At 40.6% G+C, this 19,745-nt stretch overlaps 1 protein-coding gene across 18 annotated transcripts in view; it reads left to right on the forward strand.

The window, feature by feature from the left end:
• The window catches only part of LOC112645817 (LIM domain containing preferred translocation partner in lipoma), a 670,895-nt gene that overhangs the window by 485,451 nt on the left and 165,699 nt on the right, over positions 1-19,745 (forward strand). For all 18 annotated transcript variants that reach the window (XM_035710426.2, XM_049105701.1, XM_049105702.1 and 15 more), the window contains one exon: positions 17,368-17,494. In XM_035710426.2, coding sequence (XP_035566319.1) covers positions 17,368-17,494 — 127 coding nt within the window. The remainder of the gene's footprint in view (positions 1-17,367; positions 17,495-19,745) is intronic.

Genomic DNA, 19,745 nt, shown 5'->3' on the forward strand with positions numbered 1-19,745 from the left:
GGTAAAGCTATCCCGTCATAGGCCATGTCTGCTACTCAAGGTATTATAAATATTTACATTTTACAGACTCTTAAAGACTTATATAATGCTTCCAAGGGTAGGCATCTTCAAACCTACCTTGGGAGGTGTACATGGAACCTACTGGTCCAGAATAGGCAAGTGAAGCTAGAGGTTCTGTGACATATGCTAGGTCGTGTGACTAGTATGTGGCAGATTTCAGGCTTAAAACCTGTTCTCTGGTTTCTTGATCCAATGTTTGTTATAGCACATGGCACCCCAGTCTCAGATCTGACCTTGCTGTCTGCTATGGGTTAGGCTTTCACTTTGGAGGTTAGATCTTGGTAAACCTAAACCTACAAGCTTCCACATTTGCCATAGTAAGACTAGTAGGATGTACCCTTTGGAGTGAAGTGTGTTGCCTCAAAGGGACTGTGCCACTTGTTTGGAGAGAGGTTTGTATTTAGTTCCCAACTATACTTCCGATTTTTCTAATGCCCCCCCCCCCAAAATTGTTCCAAGTCTCCCTTTAATCTACAAGTTGGAAGTGAGAGGTTGGCCTACTTTCTTTGTTCCCGTCGAGCATGAGCAATAACACATTTTAAAGGATGATAAAGAGCAGTGTGAAATATAGATGGGTTCTATAAATACCAAAATCCCTGTAGTCAGAACCAGGTAGAAGAAGAGAATGGCCAAGGCACTTTTTGTCCTTCTACATCATCCACCCTCTTCAGGAGGTAGTTTGGTGGTTAAGAACACGAATACTGGAGCCAGACAAGCCTGGATTCGAGTCTTGCCCTCTTCCTGTACTCCCTACAAGTCTGTAGGCAACCTGTTTAACTTTCTTGGGCCTTTGTTTCCTCAATTGTAGAAGGAGATTTAATTATCTTACGTGTAACTTGTAGAACAGCCGTTTTATACAACACCTGAACATTTGTAGTTGCTGATTATTGCTACCTCTTGTCACTGTTTTTTTTTTAAATCTTCATCTAAGACCCTTTCTTTTACCCCTTGAGATACTTACATCCATGTCTTCTGTAGAGAAGAGACAGTATCAGCTACATTTAATGTCAGTTTAAGATACTGTGTTACCGGGTCCCTTGCATTTCTCATTTTAGCCTTACCTGTGTAACCAAAATATGATGACTGCAGTATCGGCCACCCTGTGCCTGCCCAGGAAATACAGTTTGGATGGACCAATCTTACATTCTAGTTATGAGAGCAAAAGAACAACACAGCCAGAAATGTAGAAGGTAGAGAAGAGAAAAGAAACAAGGCACAACACGCAATGCCACATGTGGTGTGCCATGGACGAGAGTCCTGTCTGAGTCCTGGCTTTAGTGCTCTGAGCACTCTGCATACAACTCTGGCTTCCATTTCTTCCTGGTGAGTGGGAGCCATAAGAATAACTACCTAAACAGGTGGTTGAGGTGATGAGGTGCATCTGAAGCATTTAAAATAAGGCCTGGCTCAAATAAATTTTAGCTGTGATGATGATGATAACGATGGTTTTTGTGTCCCCATTACACATGTTGCTGCTCACAAATTACTTGGGTAATTTTTTACTTCCCCTTCTCCCTTTGCTTATCACAAGAACTATGTGCATTAGGAGACTGAAGACCATAGCCATTGGAGGAAACCAGGCTCAGAGAAGGGAAATGACTAGAGAGCTCCGGCCGCTCTCAGCAAAGAGGGACCTAGAACTCATAACAGCCAGGCCGTTCTGTCCTTACCTTCTACTTATGTTCTTAGCCAGAAAATGGAATTCTTGACTCTTAGTTACTGAGATTGTGGATTCAGTTACAGAGGCAGGAAAGCACACCGAGCTCTTTCAGTGTGACTTTTATAATAATGCTGGCTTCGTGTGACAGGTGCCTCATCTCGCCTAGAACATAGACACGTAAGAAGCAAATAGAAGGACTCCTGGAAACTTGCAGGCACACTTTTATGTAAAAACAGCACATAACACAATGGAACCTGCAAAAACAAACAAGCAAACAAAACCAGCTTCCAGGGCACCCCTGATCCCTTATATGGCAGTTGGCCCTTGCAGCAGAATCCCAGGGCAGCCATGTTTCTTCACCCTGGCCCTCCTCCAGGCATTGAGTTGTTAGCACTAGAAATCATCACACTTTGTGGCTCACTTTCTTCAGCCTCTCAGTAAAGCAACTATTTTTTTTTTAAGTAAGCTCAATGCCGAATGTGGGGCTTGAACTGACAACCCCAAGATCAACAGTCGCATGCTCCACCGACTGAGCCAGTCAGGTGCCCCAAAGCAACCTTTTTTTTTTTTTTTTTTTTTTTAGATCAGCAGCAGCAAAAAAAATTTTTAAAAATAAAAGTCATGTATTTCAGTGTACTCAGTGTGTAGTGTTTGCCCGAGTCTAGACCAGCTGACTTGCTGTCCAGGGTCCCGGGCTGATCTGCAGACATGTTTCCCCGGGTGGCCTCATATATGGGATGACTGTAACAGCAGACAGCTCCCTCACTTTCACTAAAATATTCCTGACATCTTCATGCACAGCACAGACCATGAAATCATGGGGAAGAAGAACACAGAGAGACATAAGAGCCAGAGGTCAGTTACATGTGCTTTTACCTGGAATGAAAGGTTGGTAACTTTTCAACCTGACTCGCTTGTGTGCGCTCTCTAGGGTCTTCACCTGGGATGTCATTCTTGTTACATCTCTGAATGTGTGGATTCCATCTTTGTCTCAGGCATCACCCTCTCCTATGAGGGTCCCCTTCATCTCCCCAGCTTAAGCCATCTCCTCTGTGTTCTGGCACCAGTGATTAAACCACTGTACTTTGGATATTTTATTTTTGGATATTTCCAAGAGGCTTGTATTTCCTATTATACTCCTAGAGGGCGGGACCCATATTTCAGTTATTTCCGTGGTGCTAATAACATACTAGGCACACAGCAAATGTATTTGGGACAAATGTATTATTTACAAACATCTCAGTTGTGTTGGGTTTTTGTGTTTATTAGAAGCTTTCTAAGTTGCATCTCATAAGTGAAAGGACATGTTCCATGCTACCGTAACATCTAGTTACTTGTTTGCCAGAAGACTCTATATTCAAGAAGCACTGAAGCCTGAGTGCATAAGCCTTGTGCTGAGGGTTGAGGCAGGCATTGCTGAAAGACCTGGGTCAGTGACTGTTTTATATTCCTTAACTAGAGTAGGAGTCGAGTCAGTAATAACTTGCTTCCCACCTATTACCCTGGAGAGTTAGAATGATAGAGATGGACAGAGTTTATGAGGATATTTATGGTGGTATTATAATAACCATCCTTTGTATGTTAGTGGCACTTTTATTAAACCAGTGCATTCTGATTGGAGTGACAATTTGGGCCTCATTTTTCTGTGTCTTCATCTCTAGTCGCTGGAACCTGGGAGAAGGTTTCTAGGATCAGAGTGCTTGGGTCCAGATCCTAGCTCTTTCTCATACCGGCTCTGTGCCTTGGGGCCCATTATTTAGCTTCTCTCTGTGTTTCCTCCTCTGTAAAGGGAGGTAGCAGAAGTACTCATGTCACTGGATTACTTCAGAGGTTAAAGGAGAGAACGTGTGTACGGAGTAGTGACTCCACAGATGTTATTGGCGTCATCCTCAGGCATTGTGTAAGATCCCAGGTGAAGAAAATTCGCCCCATGTGACAAGTATCTCTGAAAGGCATGCAATTAGGAAATAGTAGCTAAGACAGAGGAGAGAGGAGGGATTAAAGCCAGCCTGAGTAAGACTCTGAGCTCACCTGTAGCAACGGGAAGCTCAGGGGGTCTGTATAAACTGAGGAGAAACACCCTTTGCTAAGTCGAGGAGAAGGCGCCTGCACGGGGATGGTACCAGCAGAGCCTGACCAAATCCTCTGTGGACCACATCTGTTTGTGCCAGCTGTTGTCAGCCTGTGTAGGCTCGCTGAGAATAACAGCAATGATTTTCACTTTATAGCAACTTCCATCTTGGGATCTCAGAATGCTGCATAAATGTAGATTAGAGCTCCCAAAATTTTTGCCAAGAATGAGCGTACTTTATAGGGCATCAAGAATGCATCGCTGTTCTCAGTGCATCTTTCATGATAGAGTGAACTCACTTGCTTTGAATTAGACTTGCTTCCCCGATTTGAGCTTCCTTCCTGACTCTACCACTCATTTCCTAGGTGACCTTGGATGACTCAGTTTCCTCCCTGACGCTCAGTTTTAACGTCATAAATGAAGGGACTCCTCTACCACTCAGTGACCTCCAGTGTGGCTTCTGTTTCTAAAATTCGCAGAGTCTGCAATGGGGTCTGGAGTTTCCTCCCAGGTAGACTGCTTGACACATTTTGGAAAGGCTTTGGTGCTTGTCAAATGGAATACTTTCATAGAATTTTTCTTCATGGTTAGGCCATCATCCAGCAGAAGAGAATATTACTTTGGTTGCTCGAAGATGGCGTCATCTCTCAGTTTTTCACATGAAAGTGGATCCCTATCTTCTACATGAGTTTCCTTTAACCCACCTTTAACTACAATGCTACTTATCATTTCCTTTTACTATTTTAAGATCTGGCAATAACACACCACCTTGTATCAGAGACTGATGAAGTAAGTAGTCTTTTTTTTTTTTTTTTTTTGAAGTAGTCCTTTGAAGAGCAGTTCTCCTTCCCTTGCTGAATCGTGAGTGAAGATCTCAGAAATGACCATGCCTCTCAAAGTCCTATACTTGGTCCATCTGCAGCAGGATTATCCTGGGTGCTTACTGTTTTCTCAGTTGCCCTCTTTCTATGAGGAGGAAATATTGCATCATAAAATGTAGTATTCGTGCTTTAGAAAGGTTCCTTTGATAGTTCAAGACTTTGTAATAAATGATTAAATTCCCCTAAGACATCTGGGCTCCTGGGAGGCTCAGTCAGTTAATTGTCCAACTCTTGGTTTCGGCTCAGGTGGTGGTGTCAGGGTGGTGAGATCCAGCCCTACATCGGGTCTCAACATCAGGGGCTCCATGCTCATGCTCAGCAGGGAATCTGCTTGAGATTCCCTCTCCTTCTCCCCCTGCCCTTCCTCCCGATGCCATTCTCTCTCTCTCTCTCTCTCTCTCTCTCTCTCTCACACACACACACACACACACAAATACATCTTTTAAAAAAATTCCCCTAAAAAGTCATAAAATCCCACTAATAAAATGCAGATGGGTTGAGCAGCTGGGAGAGATTGTGTGGTTGGTTAAACGTGCACTTTCTGGAGTTGATGACTAGATTCAAATTCCAAATTCCCATTTCTCATCAGGGGGATCCCAGTGCCTCAGTTTTCTCATTTGTAAAATCAGAATAGTAATCATCTGATGGGTGGGTGTGATGAGTAAATGAGTTGATGTAAAATATTTTGGGCACCACTTGGCCCCCGCTGAACACTCAGTGGTCCTTACTAATTTTCAGTCTCGTCAGCTATAAATCGGTAAATATTATAAATTAATCACTTATGCATTTCTGTCAGAGTTTATGGAAGGGTATATTCCTTCAAGGGGATTACTATTATTTGAATCATGGCTGATGAGCAGTTAGCCATGTTAAAGCTGCTGGTCTTTACATTTATAGCAGAGTGTGCTCGTTTCCCCTATACCACAGTACTGATGAATGACACTGACTCATTCATATTCCCTGATCCACCTTCCTGCCACATTTGAAAGACATCCGTAGCTCAGATGTGACAGACTGCTTGTGAGCATTTAATACAAGTCATAGCGGCTGTTAAATATTAGCACATACCATGTATCATTTTAGGTATTACTCACAATGGCCCTGACATGGGGCATTCCCCCTCTCTTGCCTGCCCCCAACCCCATTTACAGATGCAGAAGCTAATGCTAAGAGATGTTTTTTTAAAAAATGTTACACAAAAGAAGCAGTACAGCTTGGTATTTGCACCAGCTTTGTCTGTTTCTGAAGCCCACACTTTCTCCATTACACCACAATCAATGTTTCTGAAAGTAGAAGGGGCCACATTGGTCTCCAACCTCTGATATAATTAGCATCATGCTTTAATCAGTGAGGTTGACTGTCTTGATTAACCTTTATGATAGATCATGTAAGTTTCATATTTCTAAATGAATATATAGAGGCAGCTGTAAATTAGTGGAAAAACACTGAGCTTGGATCCGAAGACTCATGTTTAACTCCTGGCTCTGCCACTCATTATGGGTGTGATTTTGGCTAAGTCACTTAACATAGTCACTTAAACCACTAACTTGGTTTGTTTCTTTGTACAAAAAACATGCTCTCATGCTTTGGAAAGTATTAACTAAAATCTAGTTTGTGTGTGTTATGCTGGGGTTCTCCGTTGGCTGTAAAGGAGCATAAAACTACAAAGCATTTTCTCTCTTTCCCTCAAGTCCTAAAATCAAGCCCCCTGATCTTCTTGATATGTTTTTGGTATGCTCCAGTCCGTTGTACCCTCTCTTTCCTCTGAATCCATCTTATCCACTGATCTGTTCACATGATACTTATACCATATTTTTAAGGATAGTAATAATTTCTTAACTAGTGCAAGCAGCTAAATGATTCACATGGACCTCCTTATTGAACTCATGAGGTAAACTCAGTTGATGCCATTTTATGATTTAGGCAACTAATAGTCACATGAAACATCCTGCCCTGGGTCACTCTGTTGGTAAGTAGAGGATGTGGGACTTGAACCCAAGCAAGTAAGTAGCCCCTAGAGCCTATATCCTCAAGTGTCTAAGCCATGCTCACTACCATCAACAGTTCGATTCTTTGCTTTATTCTTTTATTTCTCCTTCATGGAGATTATGAATTCCTTGAACCAGGTGTCTCTCAATTATCTTGATGATTGCCTTAATACCTAATTACTAGTATTTGTGGATAATTTAATGTAGATTTCACCAGAGGCTACAGTGTTCCTCACCTCTCGCATACCCTGCAAGCAAGGACTTTTGACTCCCTCTTCTTTGTCTCCAGCCAGAAGCTCATCTTCCCACAGTGTTGAACTACTTTGATTTGATTTTCACAGGTCAAGCAGAAAACCTTTTCTCTGTTATTCTTGTGGAGACACTTTGCCTGCCTTCCTGCCGAGGCCCAGAAATCCACTATGATCAGTGCGTCTGTCAAAGGGTATGCTCGTTTGCTGCCAGTGGCATTGTTACTGAAGAAAACACATGGCCTTTCTTTGCATCCAAAGTGCCTTGGATCGCTGAGCAAGACTCTTTCTGACTCAAATGAAAACCACCTTGCCTTAGGTGATAGATGGGGAGTTAACCATTTGTTGGCTGGCGTGCATTTCCCACGAAAAACTCAAAAACAGCAATTTACCTCAGCCATGGAAAGTGATGTGCCAAGCGTCATATTTGCATATTAAAACCGAAAAACTGATTTGCATGTTATTTCAGTGTCTTGTGTCACGTTCAGGCATCTGTCAAGCCCACTAGATAAAAACAGCTTGTACAGTAGGAAAGTGTTTCTGTGCATATCGGGACTGAAAATCTAGGTGCCTTTATTTTTTTCAACAAATTGCCCCACCTGAGGTTCTCCATTCCCTTTTGACTTCATATGTGAAAAGATGAGAGAAAAGACAGAAATCCCATGTTTTATAAAGTCTGCTTATTATTTTCTAAGTCTCATCCATTTTTAACCATATTCCATGTAGATAATTTTAAAATTATTAGGAAACAATTTAAAGTACTCATTATCCTACTATCTTAGCCTGAGCTATTAACATTTTGGTGTATTTCCCTCTAGTAACTGCTTTTTTTTTTTTTTTAATACCTACCTGCATAGATACCTACGCTGGCCCTGCCCCTCTTACATATACGTTTTTAGACATTTGGAATTATTAGATGTACTATTTTAATATCTTGCGAATGGCAACAATTATGAGACGGTCTAAATAACATGACAATGGCAAGAATTATGAGACAGTCCAAATAATAAGAAGGAATTGCAAAATTCCCCATCTTGAACATGGTGGATTAGAACCACAGTCAGGGCTGGAGCCCTGGTAAAAGGCACACTGTGATGTCTGATAGAAGTTTATTAAAATGTAGCTTCTGGTTGAGGATGACTCTTCCATGGGACAGTGCACAGAAATGAGTATGTTGTGGTTAAGACCTTTCTTCCCGAAGTTGGAGCAACTAGCTCTTTCTATTGTCCCAGGCAACCAAATGAAGATGAATGATCTTCTCAGAAGTCACTGTAGGCACTGCCAGTGGGGTATAGCAAAGACCAAGACCTGGTTTAGTTTGAAAACAACCTGGAAAGACGACTCATTCCATTCATCAAACTTTTATGTCTCATGTCTCATCGAGGTGAAACCTGCCAATGGAAATAATGTCTTGTAATTATCCTGCCTTTATGGCAGCTAATCCCTTAGATATAACATACTGGAGGCCTGATTAATAGGGGAAAAATATATGTGGGTTTTAGCTGTCATATAGTGGAAATAGCTTCTTTTAGCCTTGGGTACAAACAGTGTATGTTAAGAGGGGAGTAAAATGAGAGAGATCTTATCACCGCGCAGAAGCAACTCACTTTCTCCCTTAAGGAGGGCTGCCCAGGAGCACTAACATGGGAAATGTGGGTTAGGTTGGCAAGAGAACTTTGGTCTCACTTCTTCCTGACACTGATGCTCTGGGTTTCCTGCCTTTCGTCTTTCCTACTTCTTACCTACCAGAGGGACAGCGTCTGCAGTTGTGCCTTTTCTGCCTAAAATTCATCAAGGCAGGAAAGAGGGCAGCTACCTTGTTCCAAAGAACCAAACATGAGAGCCCTGCTGTACAATTTATCGTTTAGTGTCAAAGGCTAGGATGTGGGACAGTTGACCGTTCAGAGAGCCAGCAAAGTATACATTCACTAATATTGTGTATTTCAATGTTTATAGTTAAAGGAACTCCGAGTGATTCCATCTCCTGCTCACACAATTAGTGTGCAATTCAGATACACTATGCTGAAGCACTTTGTCAGCAAATATGGAGAGGAGTTTGAGAGAGAATATTACCCTGCAGACGTTCCACTTCCAAGAAGAAAATCATCTTTTTTAGTGGTTTGTCAGCTGTCCCTCCTGGTAATTAGAACTGCCATTTATGTGATCTTTAATATTTTACAAAAGTTCTTCCTATGAATTAGATATTATTAACTTCCAGCTGATGGATGAGAAAATCAATAATAGAGAAACAAATACCGGGGAACTGAAGTGGTGCCCTAGATGTTAGGCCCAGGAACATGCATGCTCCAAGCCCAGGCACTCTGGAGATTACCTGACTCAGAGTGGTGAGCGTGGAGAGGGGTCACTTGCTCTTGGTTCAGCCTATATCCCCATCGCACCCTGTGTGCAAATAGCACAAAGCCCTGTAGTGGATGCCCGCCGGTACTTCCCCCGCGGCTGCAGTAACATCTACCATGGTAGAACTCGGAATCCTCCATCCTTGGCTGTGACTCCTAATTCGACTGAAGAGAGGTGATTTAGAGGCATAGATGCATGGCACAAAAAAGAGCCTATGAAAAAGAGGCTGTAAGAAAATCAAGCTTTTGAAAGTTGAAAACTAACTGGAATGGGTTTCAAAACTAGAATCAGCTTTTCAAGTCAGCATTGCTGGGTCATCTTCTTTGTGGCCTTACCATTCATTCTCCAAGGAAATGGAACTTAAGAATAGAAGAACGAAGAGCACGCTTTTCTGCTCCTCTGCAGCTGTGAGGGATGTTCATTTATGGGTTTCTAGTTGTTAAGAGGCAGTTCACCCTGCCCTTTCCTTTCCTGTGGCCCACTGCTTTTAACCTGAAACAGAGTGGGTATACAGTAAGTCTTCTGCCCTTGGCCTTGAAAGGGTTCTTCTTCCATTAAAAGTGAGACGTTGAGAGTGGAGTATGATAATTCAGTGAGAGTCAGAAAGTAGAAGCAGCCTCAGGAAATTGCAAACTGCAAACTTGACATAGTTAAATAGAAGGTGGGGGGGAGAAGGAAAATATCAGAAATATATTTTTTTTTTCTGGCAGGCTTTCAGCTCCAAAATGGGGCTAATTCTACCTTTTGAAAGAAGATAATTTCAATGTTTCTTTTTTCAAGAACACATAATTGAAGTTATTTTCCCTCTGAGAGAAGGAACCTCTTGTACATCATTACAAATGGACAAGAAAAGTGAACAGCTCTGGTCCCGAGTGATAGAGTATTCATTATCATGTAATCTCTCTGAATGTCTTGGCTGTCTTTTCCCGGTGTTTATCTGCCTGGGCGGTGCTTTTCTGGTAAAGTTCAGATCTGTACTAAGTTCAAGTTCTCTAGCTCTTTGTAACTAGGAAGGGAATGGTGGGTAAGGACTCACAGGAGAAAAGTGACCCACACTGAGCTCACTATCAGAGTAACTTAAGAGGCTGACATGTGGATGGCCATCTTGTAAAATGGTTCCTTTAATACCTATATTTAAGTGCTTAAATTGGTGGTAACAGAGATTCAAGGTGGTAGGTGTTCTCCTTGGGATCTTCACTGTTTGCACCCCCATGCAGGCTATTTGCTGTGCTTCCTTTTGTATTTAGGAGGGATAGGAAAATTCCTTCTCCACCCAAGGAGGGGTGGTGGTCAGATAGCGTGTTTAACCTTTGTTTGTTCTTGATTTTCATGCCCCACATGTAGTGAAAGTTCAGTAGGCTGCAGAAACCCTGTGACCTGCCAGCTGCTTACTCAGATTCAGAATGCTGAATGAAGTTCTAGATTGTTTCAGGGGATGCTGACAAGTAGTTCAAATCCTCCTGTAAATGGAAATCTCTTTAATGATGATGTTTCCACTTACTCAGTGTGTGTCTGTTTTTATAGACTACAAAGTACCCGAAAATATGAATTATCTGTGATTTCCCTATAAATATCTGTAATGATATGTGCCCTGCATATTATGGGCACAAAAATAAGATAGGGTAAAATCAAAGGAATCTTTGTAAACATCATTTTGCACAGAATGCTACTGAAGGCTCAGGGAATAGAAATGATTTGATCAAAATTACTGGACCAGTTAAAGGCAGAACACAGATTAGAGAGATAAACAGACCCCTCTGTGCTTCTGGGTTCCTATGTAAGAATATATAAAACCCTTCAAATACTGTCAAGTGTTATATAAATATGATGATAAAAGTCCTTATTTGTGCTATTCTTAATCTGGCAGTTACCTTGCTCACTAAGGACTCTGTCCATACTCTGTTTGCAGAAACAGCCCTGATTTTTGCACAGTCTCATCTGTAATTTTTATCAGGGACCTAGATCCCAATTTGGCTACAGTAGTCACAATAAGCCTTCTCTGGAATAATATCAGCTGGGCCACTAGCAAGAAGAGAACCATGACAGAGAGGAACCAGTGGCAGATGCTTGGACATTTTCCATTTTCTGACACTTTGGTGTCAAGAGGAAAAAAAGAATGTACTATAAAAAAAGAGGGAAATATGGGAAAATAGAAAGAATATAAACTACTCCCCCATCGCTTTCAACCATTAGCCTTTGAGCATGTTTCTTCCCAGTCTCCCTTCTATAGCAATCTGAGATAGGCCAGCCTAGTCAGTGGACAGCTCTCCACAGAGTGTGCTCCTCCTTTCTTGGGCTTCCAATGGTCACATCTAACTGCAGGGAAGAGTGGAAGATGGAGCCCAGCTGTGTGCTCAGAAAGAGGAAGTCAATTTTGGTGAGCAGTGAGTGGTCTCTGCCTCACTTAGTCAGTATCAGAGTCCTTAAGCATTTTAGCCATTAAATTCCTCAGAAATACCATGCTGTCTGCTTGCATTTTTTAAGGCACCCTTAGACGTGGTGTTTAAAGATGTTGAACACCCAGTTTTAACTCTCTGGATGATTCTGTATTGCCTGTAATAGTCTTGCCATTGACTACAGGTCATTTCTCTAGCCTCATCTGGTTCTGTTCCTCCTCTATTTCTTAACATTTTTTTTCCTAATATGCATATTCTTTTATACATTCTATTCTGGGAATGTCTTGTCTTTTCTCTCTCTCTCTCTCTCTCTCTCATTTGTTGAAATCCAATTTATCCTTCAAGATCAAACTAAGAGGTAATATCCTTACTGGTAGCCTTCTCTCACCTCAGATCACTGAATTCATCTCTGTGTTTTAGTATTTACACTTGATTGTGCTTTTCTATTTTCACATCTCTGACTTCCGAGTTGTCAGAGGTGGGAATAATGAATAATTTGAGTTTATAATGATAGTGCTCAGAACTTGGCAATTTCTTAGGAAAGGTATGTTTAAGAGAATTTTGCAGCAGTCTTCTGAAATTCAGTTCTCAGTAACCCATCTGTAGGATATACAATATTTTTTTGCCTCTTCTAAGGATTTCAGGCATTTCAAAGAACATACATATTAGTGATTAATATTGATACTTTTGGACGGTCTTTTTCTTAGAAGAGGCTGGATGCTTTGTTTATATTTGCTTGGCAGGACTCTCATTTCACTATTTAGCAGTAAACCTCTACTCTGGAAAAAAACAAAAAAACAAAAAAACCCAAGTTCCTACAGAGGGATAGAGTGGAAGGACTTGTAGATGACCCCGGCACTGAGGGGAGCCACTGCTGTATAGCTGAGCCATGCCCGACCCAGTACAGCCCGGTGGCAGTCAGGGCTTCACCGATTTTCAGGGGTGGTCCTCCACACCAGGTTGCTCGCTTTCCGTCTCCAGGCCTCAACCTGTTCACTATTAAGGAGGACTACTTGTTACACATGGCTGTTGCATAAACATTTGAGATTACCTGTGTATTGTGAACACAGGCCCCTGGAAAAGCATCACAAAAATTCAAGGAATTATTATTATGCCACCATGGCTATGCTGTGGATACTGTGCACATTTCCGCATTTGAAGAAATAAAAAACAAAATAAGGGAACCCATCCCTTCCAGGCCCCCACCCCACAAATTTTCAGTCATGTTCTATTACCGACCTAGACGCAATGCTAGAAGCTGCTTATTTAAAAGATAAATTGGACAGGTGCTGCTTTTTCTTAGGTCATGTGGAGCCCTGAACACTGAGAAAGAGAAATGAAGAGGGGGTCTCTTCAGCCCAGTGAGAAAAGCCCTAACACAGTGACAGGACTTGAACCACAAAGAAAGTCCTGGACTGATCTTCCTTCATGTGGGAGACATGCCGGCTTTAAAGAGCCTGTGTCTTTACCAATATGTATTCCGTGGATGTTAAGTTTTGTGCACTGTTTGGGGTCAGGGTCAGGGTGGTGGGCGTTGTGTTCACAAACCCTGGAAGAGATGTTCTCTTGGGGTCTTTCTTTATAAGGAAAACCGAGAATCCTAGCACCTTGGGTGGCCCAGTGGTTGAGCATCTGCATTAGGCTCAATCATAATCTTGGGATCCTGGGATGAAGTCCCATGTGGGGCTCCCTTCAAGGAGCCTGCTTCTCCCTCTGCCTTTGTCTCTGCCTCTCTCTCTTTGTCTCTCATGAATAAATAAATAAAATCTTAAAAGAGAAAGAGAGAGAAACCAGGAATCCACGTTTAGCATTTATATGGGATTAGAATGTAAAAGAAGAGGAAAGCACCTTTCCAAATGAGTTCTTTCAGAAACCGTATCATGAGCAAATTGGAAGTTTTGAGAGAAAAAAAGGAATGATATATTTTCCTTAAAATCTTTGAAGTCCTAACAATGCAAGTGCTTTGAAAGTAGGACCTCTACTTGTAACATAAGCGCTAAGGGTAGAATCTGAATTGTTGGCAGAGAACAGATGTGGCCTTCTTGCTGCCTTTGTTGACATTAAAAGGGGAGCAGATATACTAGGCCCAGACAATGATAAGTCCTGTCCATTCCCCGAGAGTCTACCCTAAGACTGGGAGTGGGAATTATCAGATTTTCCTTAATAGTTGTTGATTTAAATTAAAACAACTAGTGCCACTAATACCACAGGTAATATTTCATATATTTCTCCACTTCCTCCATGGGAAGCAATGTTTGGTTGGAAAAAAATGCATGGCAATTGGAGTCAGATGACAGCCTATTTTGAGCTCAAGTTCTCTCCTTATTGCAAGTCTAGAAAACAAGAGGTAGGTCATTTTTCCATCCTTGTCTTTAATTCTGTCACGTAAACGGGGATTATCCCTCCCTCGGAGGTGGGTTGCAGATCCAAAGAGAGTCCTTTTGTTACCCTTTGAAAGTAGTTAAGCTGTCTACAGCATGGGATGCAAGCTGATTTTCTTTTTTTTTATTTTTTTTAAAGATTTATTTAGATATTTCAGAGCAAGAGCATGGGAGAAGGGGCAGAGAGAGAATCTCAAGCAGACTCTCCACTGAGGGTGGAGCCCAATGCAGGGCTTGATCTCACAACCCTGAGATCCTGATCTGAGTCAAAATCAAGAGTCAGACCCACTGAGCCACCCAGGCGCCCCCCCACCCCCACCCCGCCCAAGCTCTCTGGTTTTAATCCTCACAGCGACTGTGAGGTAGCATTGACAAGCCCATTTTACAGAAGGGAATCTGAAATCATAAAGAATTCACACGCTCACTTAAGGACATGAAACCATTTCCAGATTTAAATCTCTGTCTCCAACCATAATGCCACTGGCACACAGTATGTCCCTTCACTCTCTGGCCACAGATATTTTAGGATAAGCTTCCCACCTCATTCCAGTCTCATGGCTCTCCTGTCCTCTCTCAGCTCCAGAGAGAACTTTCTAATCGGATTAGCTCACCTCCCAGCTAAAAGTCCCCACATAGGTTTCTGTTGCCTGTACGTTCCTACCTGCTGAGGGTCTTTAGATACGTTCCTTGTAGCCTATGAGCTTCCCAAAATTGTAAATAAATTCAATGTGCATTTTTATGGGTGCCAGTCTCTGCCAAAAGGGAATTGAGTTGCCTGTGGTCTCATACAAGCTTAGAGGCCCTGGCCCATAGAGAAGCCCTAAGCACCCAGCATGGCATGGCAATTGTTAGCTGGCCCTTTCTCTTGCTTCGTTAGTCCTAAACACAGAACCATTTGCATTGTTCCCCACTCACATCAAATTGTGACCCACCTTCAGCCTTTTGCTCCTTTCAAAGCTCCCACTTGACTTAGGTTACCCTGTTCCAGGGCTTTGCTAGCATCCAGCAAATCTTTATCACTTGAATTCACTGCATTTGAAAAGTTGTGTTTCATAGATTGCAGAAGTCAAATTACACACTGTAAAAGAAACACAAACTTAGAAATTAAAAGGCCTCTAGGATTCCAAACCCAGAGATGATCCCCTTTAACACGAGAGTCTGTATCCTCTCAGACTTTTTTTTTCCTACTTGTATATAGAACTGTAGATAATTAAACTGTACTTACTTTTCAAAAATGAATGGGACCATCAGGTAAGATTCCTATTCTATCTCTAGATCTGTTCCTTCAATAGCATGGCTATGTCATTTTCTCATACTTGAGCGGATAGATTTATAATATACTCTTTAAACGTGTTCACATTCTATTGTATGTTTCTAGCATTGTCCAGTTAAGTGACCTCTTACCCATGGAACAATAGTTACACTGTTACTTTTGGTTCCTCCTTTTTCCAAATATAGTTTCTGTGACTAGCCTTGGTTATAAAATTTTATGATTATTTCTGCAAAAATTTCCTAGAAGTGGATAACATGTGTGCCATTGAAAGTTTAATATTACTAGCAAATCACTCGTCCAGTATTCAAATGTTATTTGCACTTTAGAGGAGGCCTTAAGATTTAACACTTAATGTTTATTGAATAAATGAAGCTAGGGTGGGCTCTTTTGCTGGGCTTATCATGACTAGCCCTGCCCTGATCTTTTTGGGCATCAAATTTCTTTATCTCACTATGAATAAGAGATTGTGGCATGCAGCTCTCTATTTTTTGTATTTGTCACCAGCTACATGCCATAGTTTATTCACTGTGTCCATTGTCCAGTCCAAGTTGTTCAACAATGAAATAGAATCCCAGGGTATGATTATGAACCAACATAAAAAATTCTTGTCATTTTGGCCTTCTTTTGTCTGTACTCCCAACTTTCTATCCATTTTTTAAAACCTAAAAAAAATAAAAAATAAAAAAAAATAAATACAGAGAAAAGTTCGAGTAGGTGCCAGTTAACAGCTTCACATATGTTTAGATAGCATTTTATGCCTCAGACATCACACAGATAATTAATAGGCATCTTGGAGTGATTGAAATAAATGTGGGTAGTAAGAATGAAACATTTGTACAGGGATTTATACTTTACAGGATTTTCACATCCAAGAACTCATTTTCTGGAGTGAGGATAGCAGGTGAATGAATATGCAGCTTCAGGTTTTGTTGAATTGATTCTTGTAAACTGTTCATGAAAGGAAAAACTCTTGATTGACAGCTTAAGAGTACATAACATTCTCACAATCTCAGCTCTCCACATCAGCCATTGTGGATGTCCTTTCTTAACTTTTTGAACATTTTTCTCTTACAAACCCTCTGATTAAATGTGGGGATATGATATTGGAAACAGCCAAAGTTACAATATAGGCAAAGGAAAATAAAATAATAGAGTCCCTTTTATTTCCATAGTGCAAAGCTATTTTACATCTGGCCTTCCTTCTTTCTCTACATACTTCGGATTCTTGGTTGAACATCTCAAGCAATCTTTCGCTGATACTTTGGTTCTCTGAGATTGCTGTAATTCTGGCTCACCCACCTATTTAAACACCAGCCGAGTAGCAGTACTATTGATGTACCTTCCCCATTTGATATGTGGCTATTTGTAGTACTAGGGGAAGAAGCTACCCTGGAACACAGGGTCATTCACTTTCTGCACCCCTGTATTCCGTAAGATCCATCTTGTCTCACATCTCAAGCTTTATACGTGGTGCAGAAATATTCCACTGCCAGGAGCTCCTTATGCCGTTTGGCCTTTTTCTTTCCTGAGTGTAAAAAACTTCTGCCATAAGTTTCCTGCCCTTTTGCTGAGTAAGTCCTAGTCTGTCTCTCTTGAATTCTTTCTTTCAGGCTACCAGAGAGGTCCCTTATGTGCCATGGTTATGTACTTTCTGTAGTTGCTTTATCCTTGATTATTAATGAGCCTGAATCTCTCATTTGTCCATAAACTCCTTAAAGTTGGGGGGTGGGGACTCATTTATTTATCTTGTTTTTATAAATATACAAGTGGTACATAGTAACTGCTTAGCAATTTTTGAATGACATGAATTCCTACTGTTGTAAACATGGATTTCTAAAGCCCAGTAGAGGACTCATCTTGATAAGACAAGTGGATCCTGTAAAATGGTATGTCCCAGGTCAGACACTGAGGAACTGATAAAACTGATCATAATGAAACCTGGATTTCTTAGTAGTCGTGTCCAATACTTTTTCCTCTCTAATGAAAACACTATTTGACTGTCTTGAGTGTCTAGACTGCATTTAAAGAACTATGTGTTCTTTGCCTTTCAGGGTGGACAAACAGGGTCCATGGGGCCTCCAGCTGTTCCCCCATCATTCCGCCCTGAAGATGAGCTTGAACACCTGACCAAGAAGATGCTGTATGATATGGAAAATCCACCTGCTGATGAATACTTTGGTGAGTGGGGACTAGAGATGACTTCTGAAGTAAATGCCTTCTGTTTTTCTTAGTTATTAATTAGGAGCTTATCAGCTCCGCTGGCAAGGGTTTGAATCTAGACACATTGGAATTGATATATATCTGCACACAACTGAGTATTCTGGATATTGCTCTGTGAGCTTGCCATAAGTGTGATTTCTGTTGTACTTTTAGCAAGGGTACTGTACAGTTTCTTGAGATACAAATTCAATTTTAAAATGAATTTTGTCATCATATAAGCTTCTCCATAAGCAGAAATAGGGCTTTTGTATAGGTTCAGGTTCCTTACTGGTCTAAATATTTATATACAGAATATGGAATTGGGTAGTATCTAATTTCTGCACTCTCAATTCTTTACCTACGCGAATTTAGGAAAAGATGTTCCTATTGTATTTTTTCAACCTTCTTCCCTCTCCAAATCTGTAAATAATTATGAATGGTTATACCATCCAGTCCATTAGTGTAATGGGAGTTTATGAACTTTAGGCCAATTATGAGGTGTTATGGATACATAACCTGTCCTCAGGGAGGTTGTAATTATTCAGGAGACATAAGGAAAATACATAAATAATTACTAATCTTGGTAGAAAGCTGTAAGAGGCATAAGAGAGGGATGTGTGAGATACTATAAAATGTTCAAGCTCTATTTATCAGAAGCATCAGGAATCCCTTACAAAGGAACTGGTGGTACCTGAACGTGGATGTTTCAAGGCAGTGCCTCCCAGATTTTCTGTGATGACAACTATTTCCTCCTCAATCTGTTGGAGACTGATATTTGTCTAGAGCACAATTGAAATTACTTACTTAAGACATTGAAATCAAAAGAATACAAAATGGAGGGCCAAGTTTTACCATTATGAGATTTAACAGGAATAAATTACTCTATCAAAGTGTTATATCATTTCCTAAATACTCACGCTATGTTTTTGTCCTGTCTCATTGTGAGGTGATAAACATTTTTTAGACACCCTTCCATGGACCACAGTTTGAGTAGCATCACTTTAAGGACATGTAGAGAAAAGAGACTACATTTGGGGGGCAGCAGGAGCAAAGGCATAGAGGCAAATACATCACACAGGGCTTTTACTTCTTTAGACATTTACTATCTTCATGTTTTCCCCTTGCTCCCTATTGGGAATGGGTAATAGCAGGTGAACTGAGGCACTGGTCCAAAGCTATGCCATAGATGGAATGGGATAGGGCATGAAAAACATGGTATTGATTTGTATATAGATACAGGTCAGCAGTGGGAATAAAGAATTTTGGTTCTGGTCCTTTCTGTACCCTTGACTAGCTAGGCAGTATTGAAATATTCCCCATCTGCCTGAGCCCCATTTCCCACCTTGGTAAGTCAAAAGTGTGGAGCAAATGTTTCCTAGAATTTCTTTCGACACAAGTAAGTTCCCATAGAAACAGCATTAATCCAAAGAAATACAACAAAGCTAAAAGCTAAACATAAATTGATAGGACAAATGCATGGAGAATATTTTTAAGAAGTCTCTAGTTATATTAAAGTATACTAAAAGTCTATCATGCTCTTTTTACTGATGTGGTAAAAAGCTTTATATTGGAATCTTAGGTAAACTTTTTAGAAGAGTGTGTTAAGAGCAAAAACTAAGGTTACTGTATATGTATATTATCTGTATACTGTATATGTATATTTTAAAAATAAAAAGCAAACTAACATAACAAGTATATATGCCTCAAATATCGTAGCAACTAAATACACGGCAATAAAGAAAATTGAACATAGATAGTAATTGTGTTAATGAATATGCATTAAGCCTTCTGGGAAACAAACATAAATTAAATTTCATCTTTGCCTTCAAGAACTATCCTAGCTATGATACTTACTAGCTTAGACAACTTGAACAACTTACTTATGCTCTCTCAATCTTTGTTTTTGTTTCGCTTTATCTGTAGTATGGAAATAATCGCTAACTCATACTGTTATTTTAGTATTGAGTGAAATATTTATAGAAAGCACTTAGACAAGTTCTTGGCATATAGAATATCCTCAATAATCAAAGTTATCCCATGCTTATTTAAGAAAATAAGATATGCCCATTAAAAATCCATTAATATTACCTGATTTAAATTTAAGTTCCTTGCAAAAATAGAACATATGTCACCAGTTGGTAAATAATCATTGCCAAATAAGGATTATGAACCATGAGAGAGAATGTGAAATAATGATTAACTTTTATTGAGTGCTTACGATATGGCATCA

The sequence above is a fragment of the Canis lupus genome, chromosome 34 (assembly GCF_003254725.2).
Source record: "Canis lupus dingo isolate Sandy chromosome 34, ASM325472v2, whole genome shotgun sequence".
Classification (NCBI taxonomy): domain Eukaryota; kingdom Metazoa; phylum Chordata; class Mammalia; order Carnivora; family Canidae; genus Canis; species Canis lupus.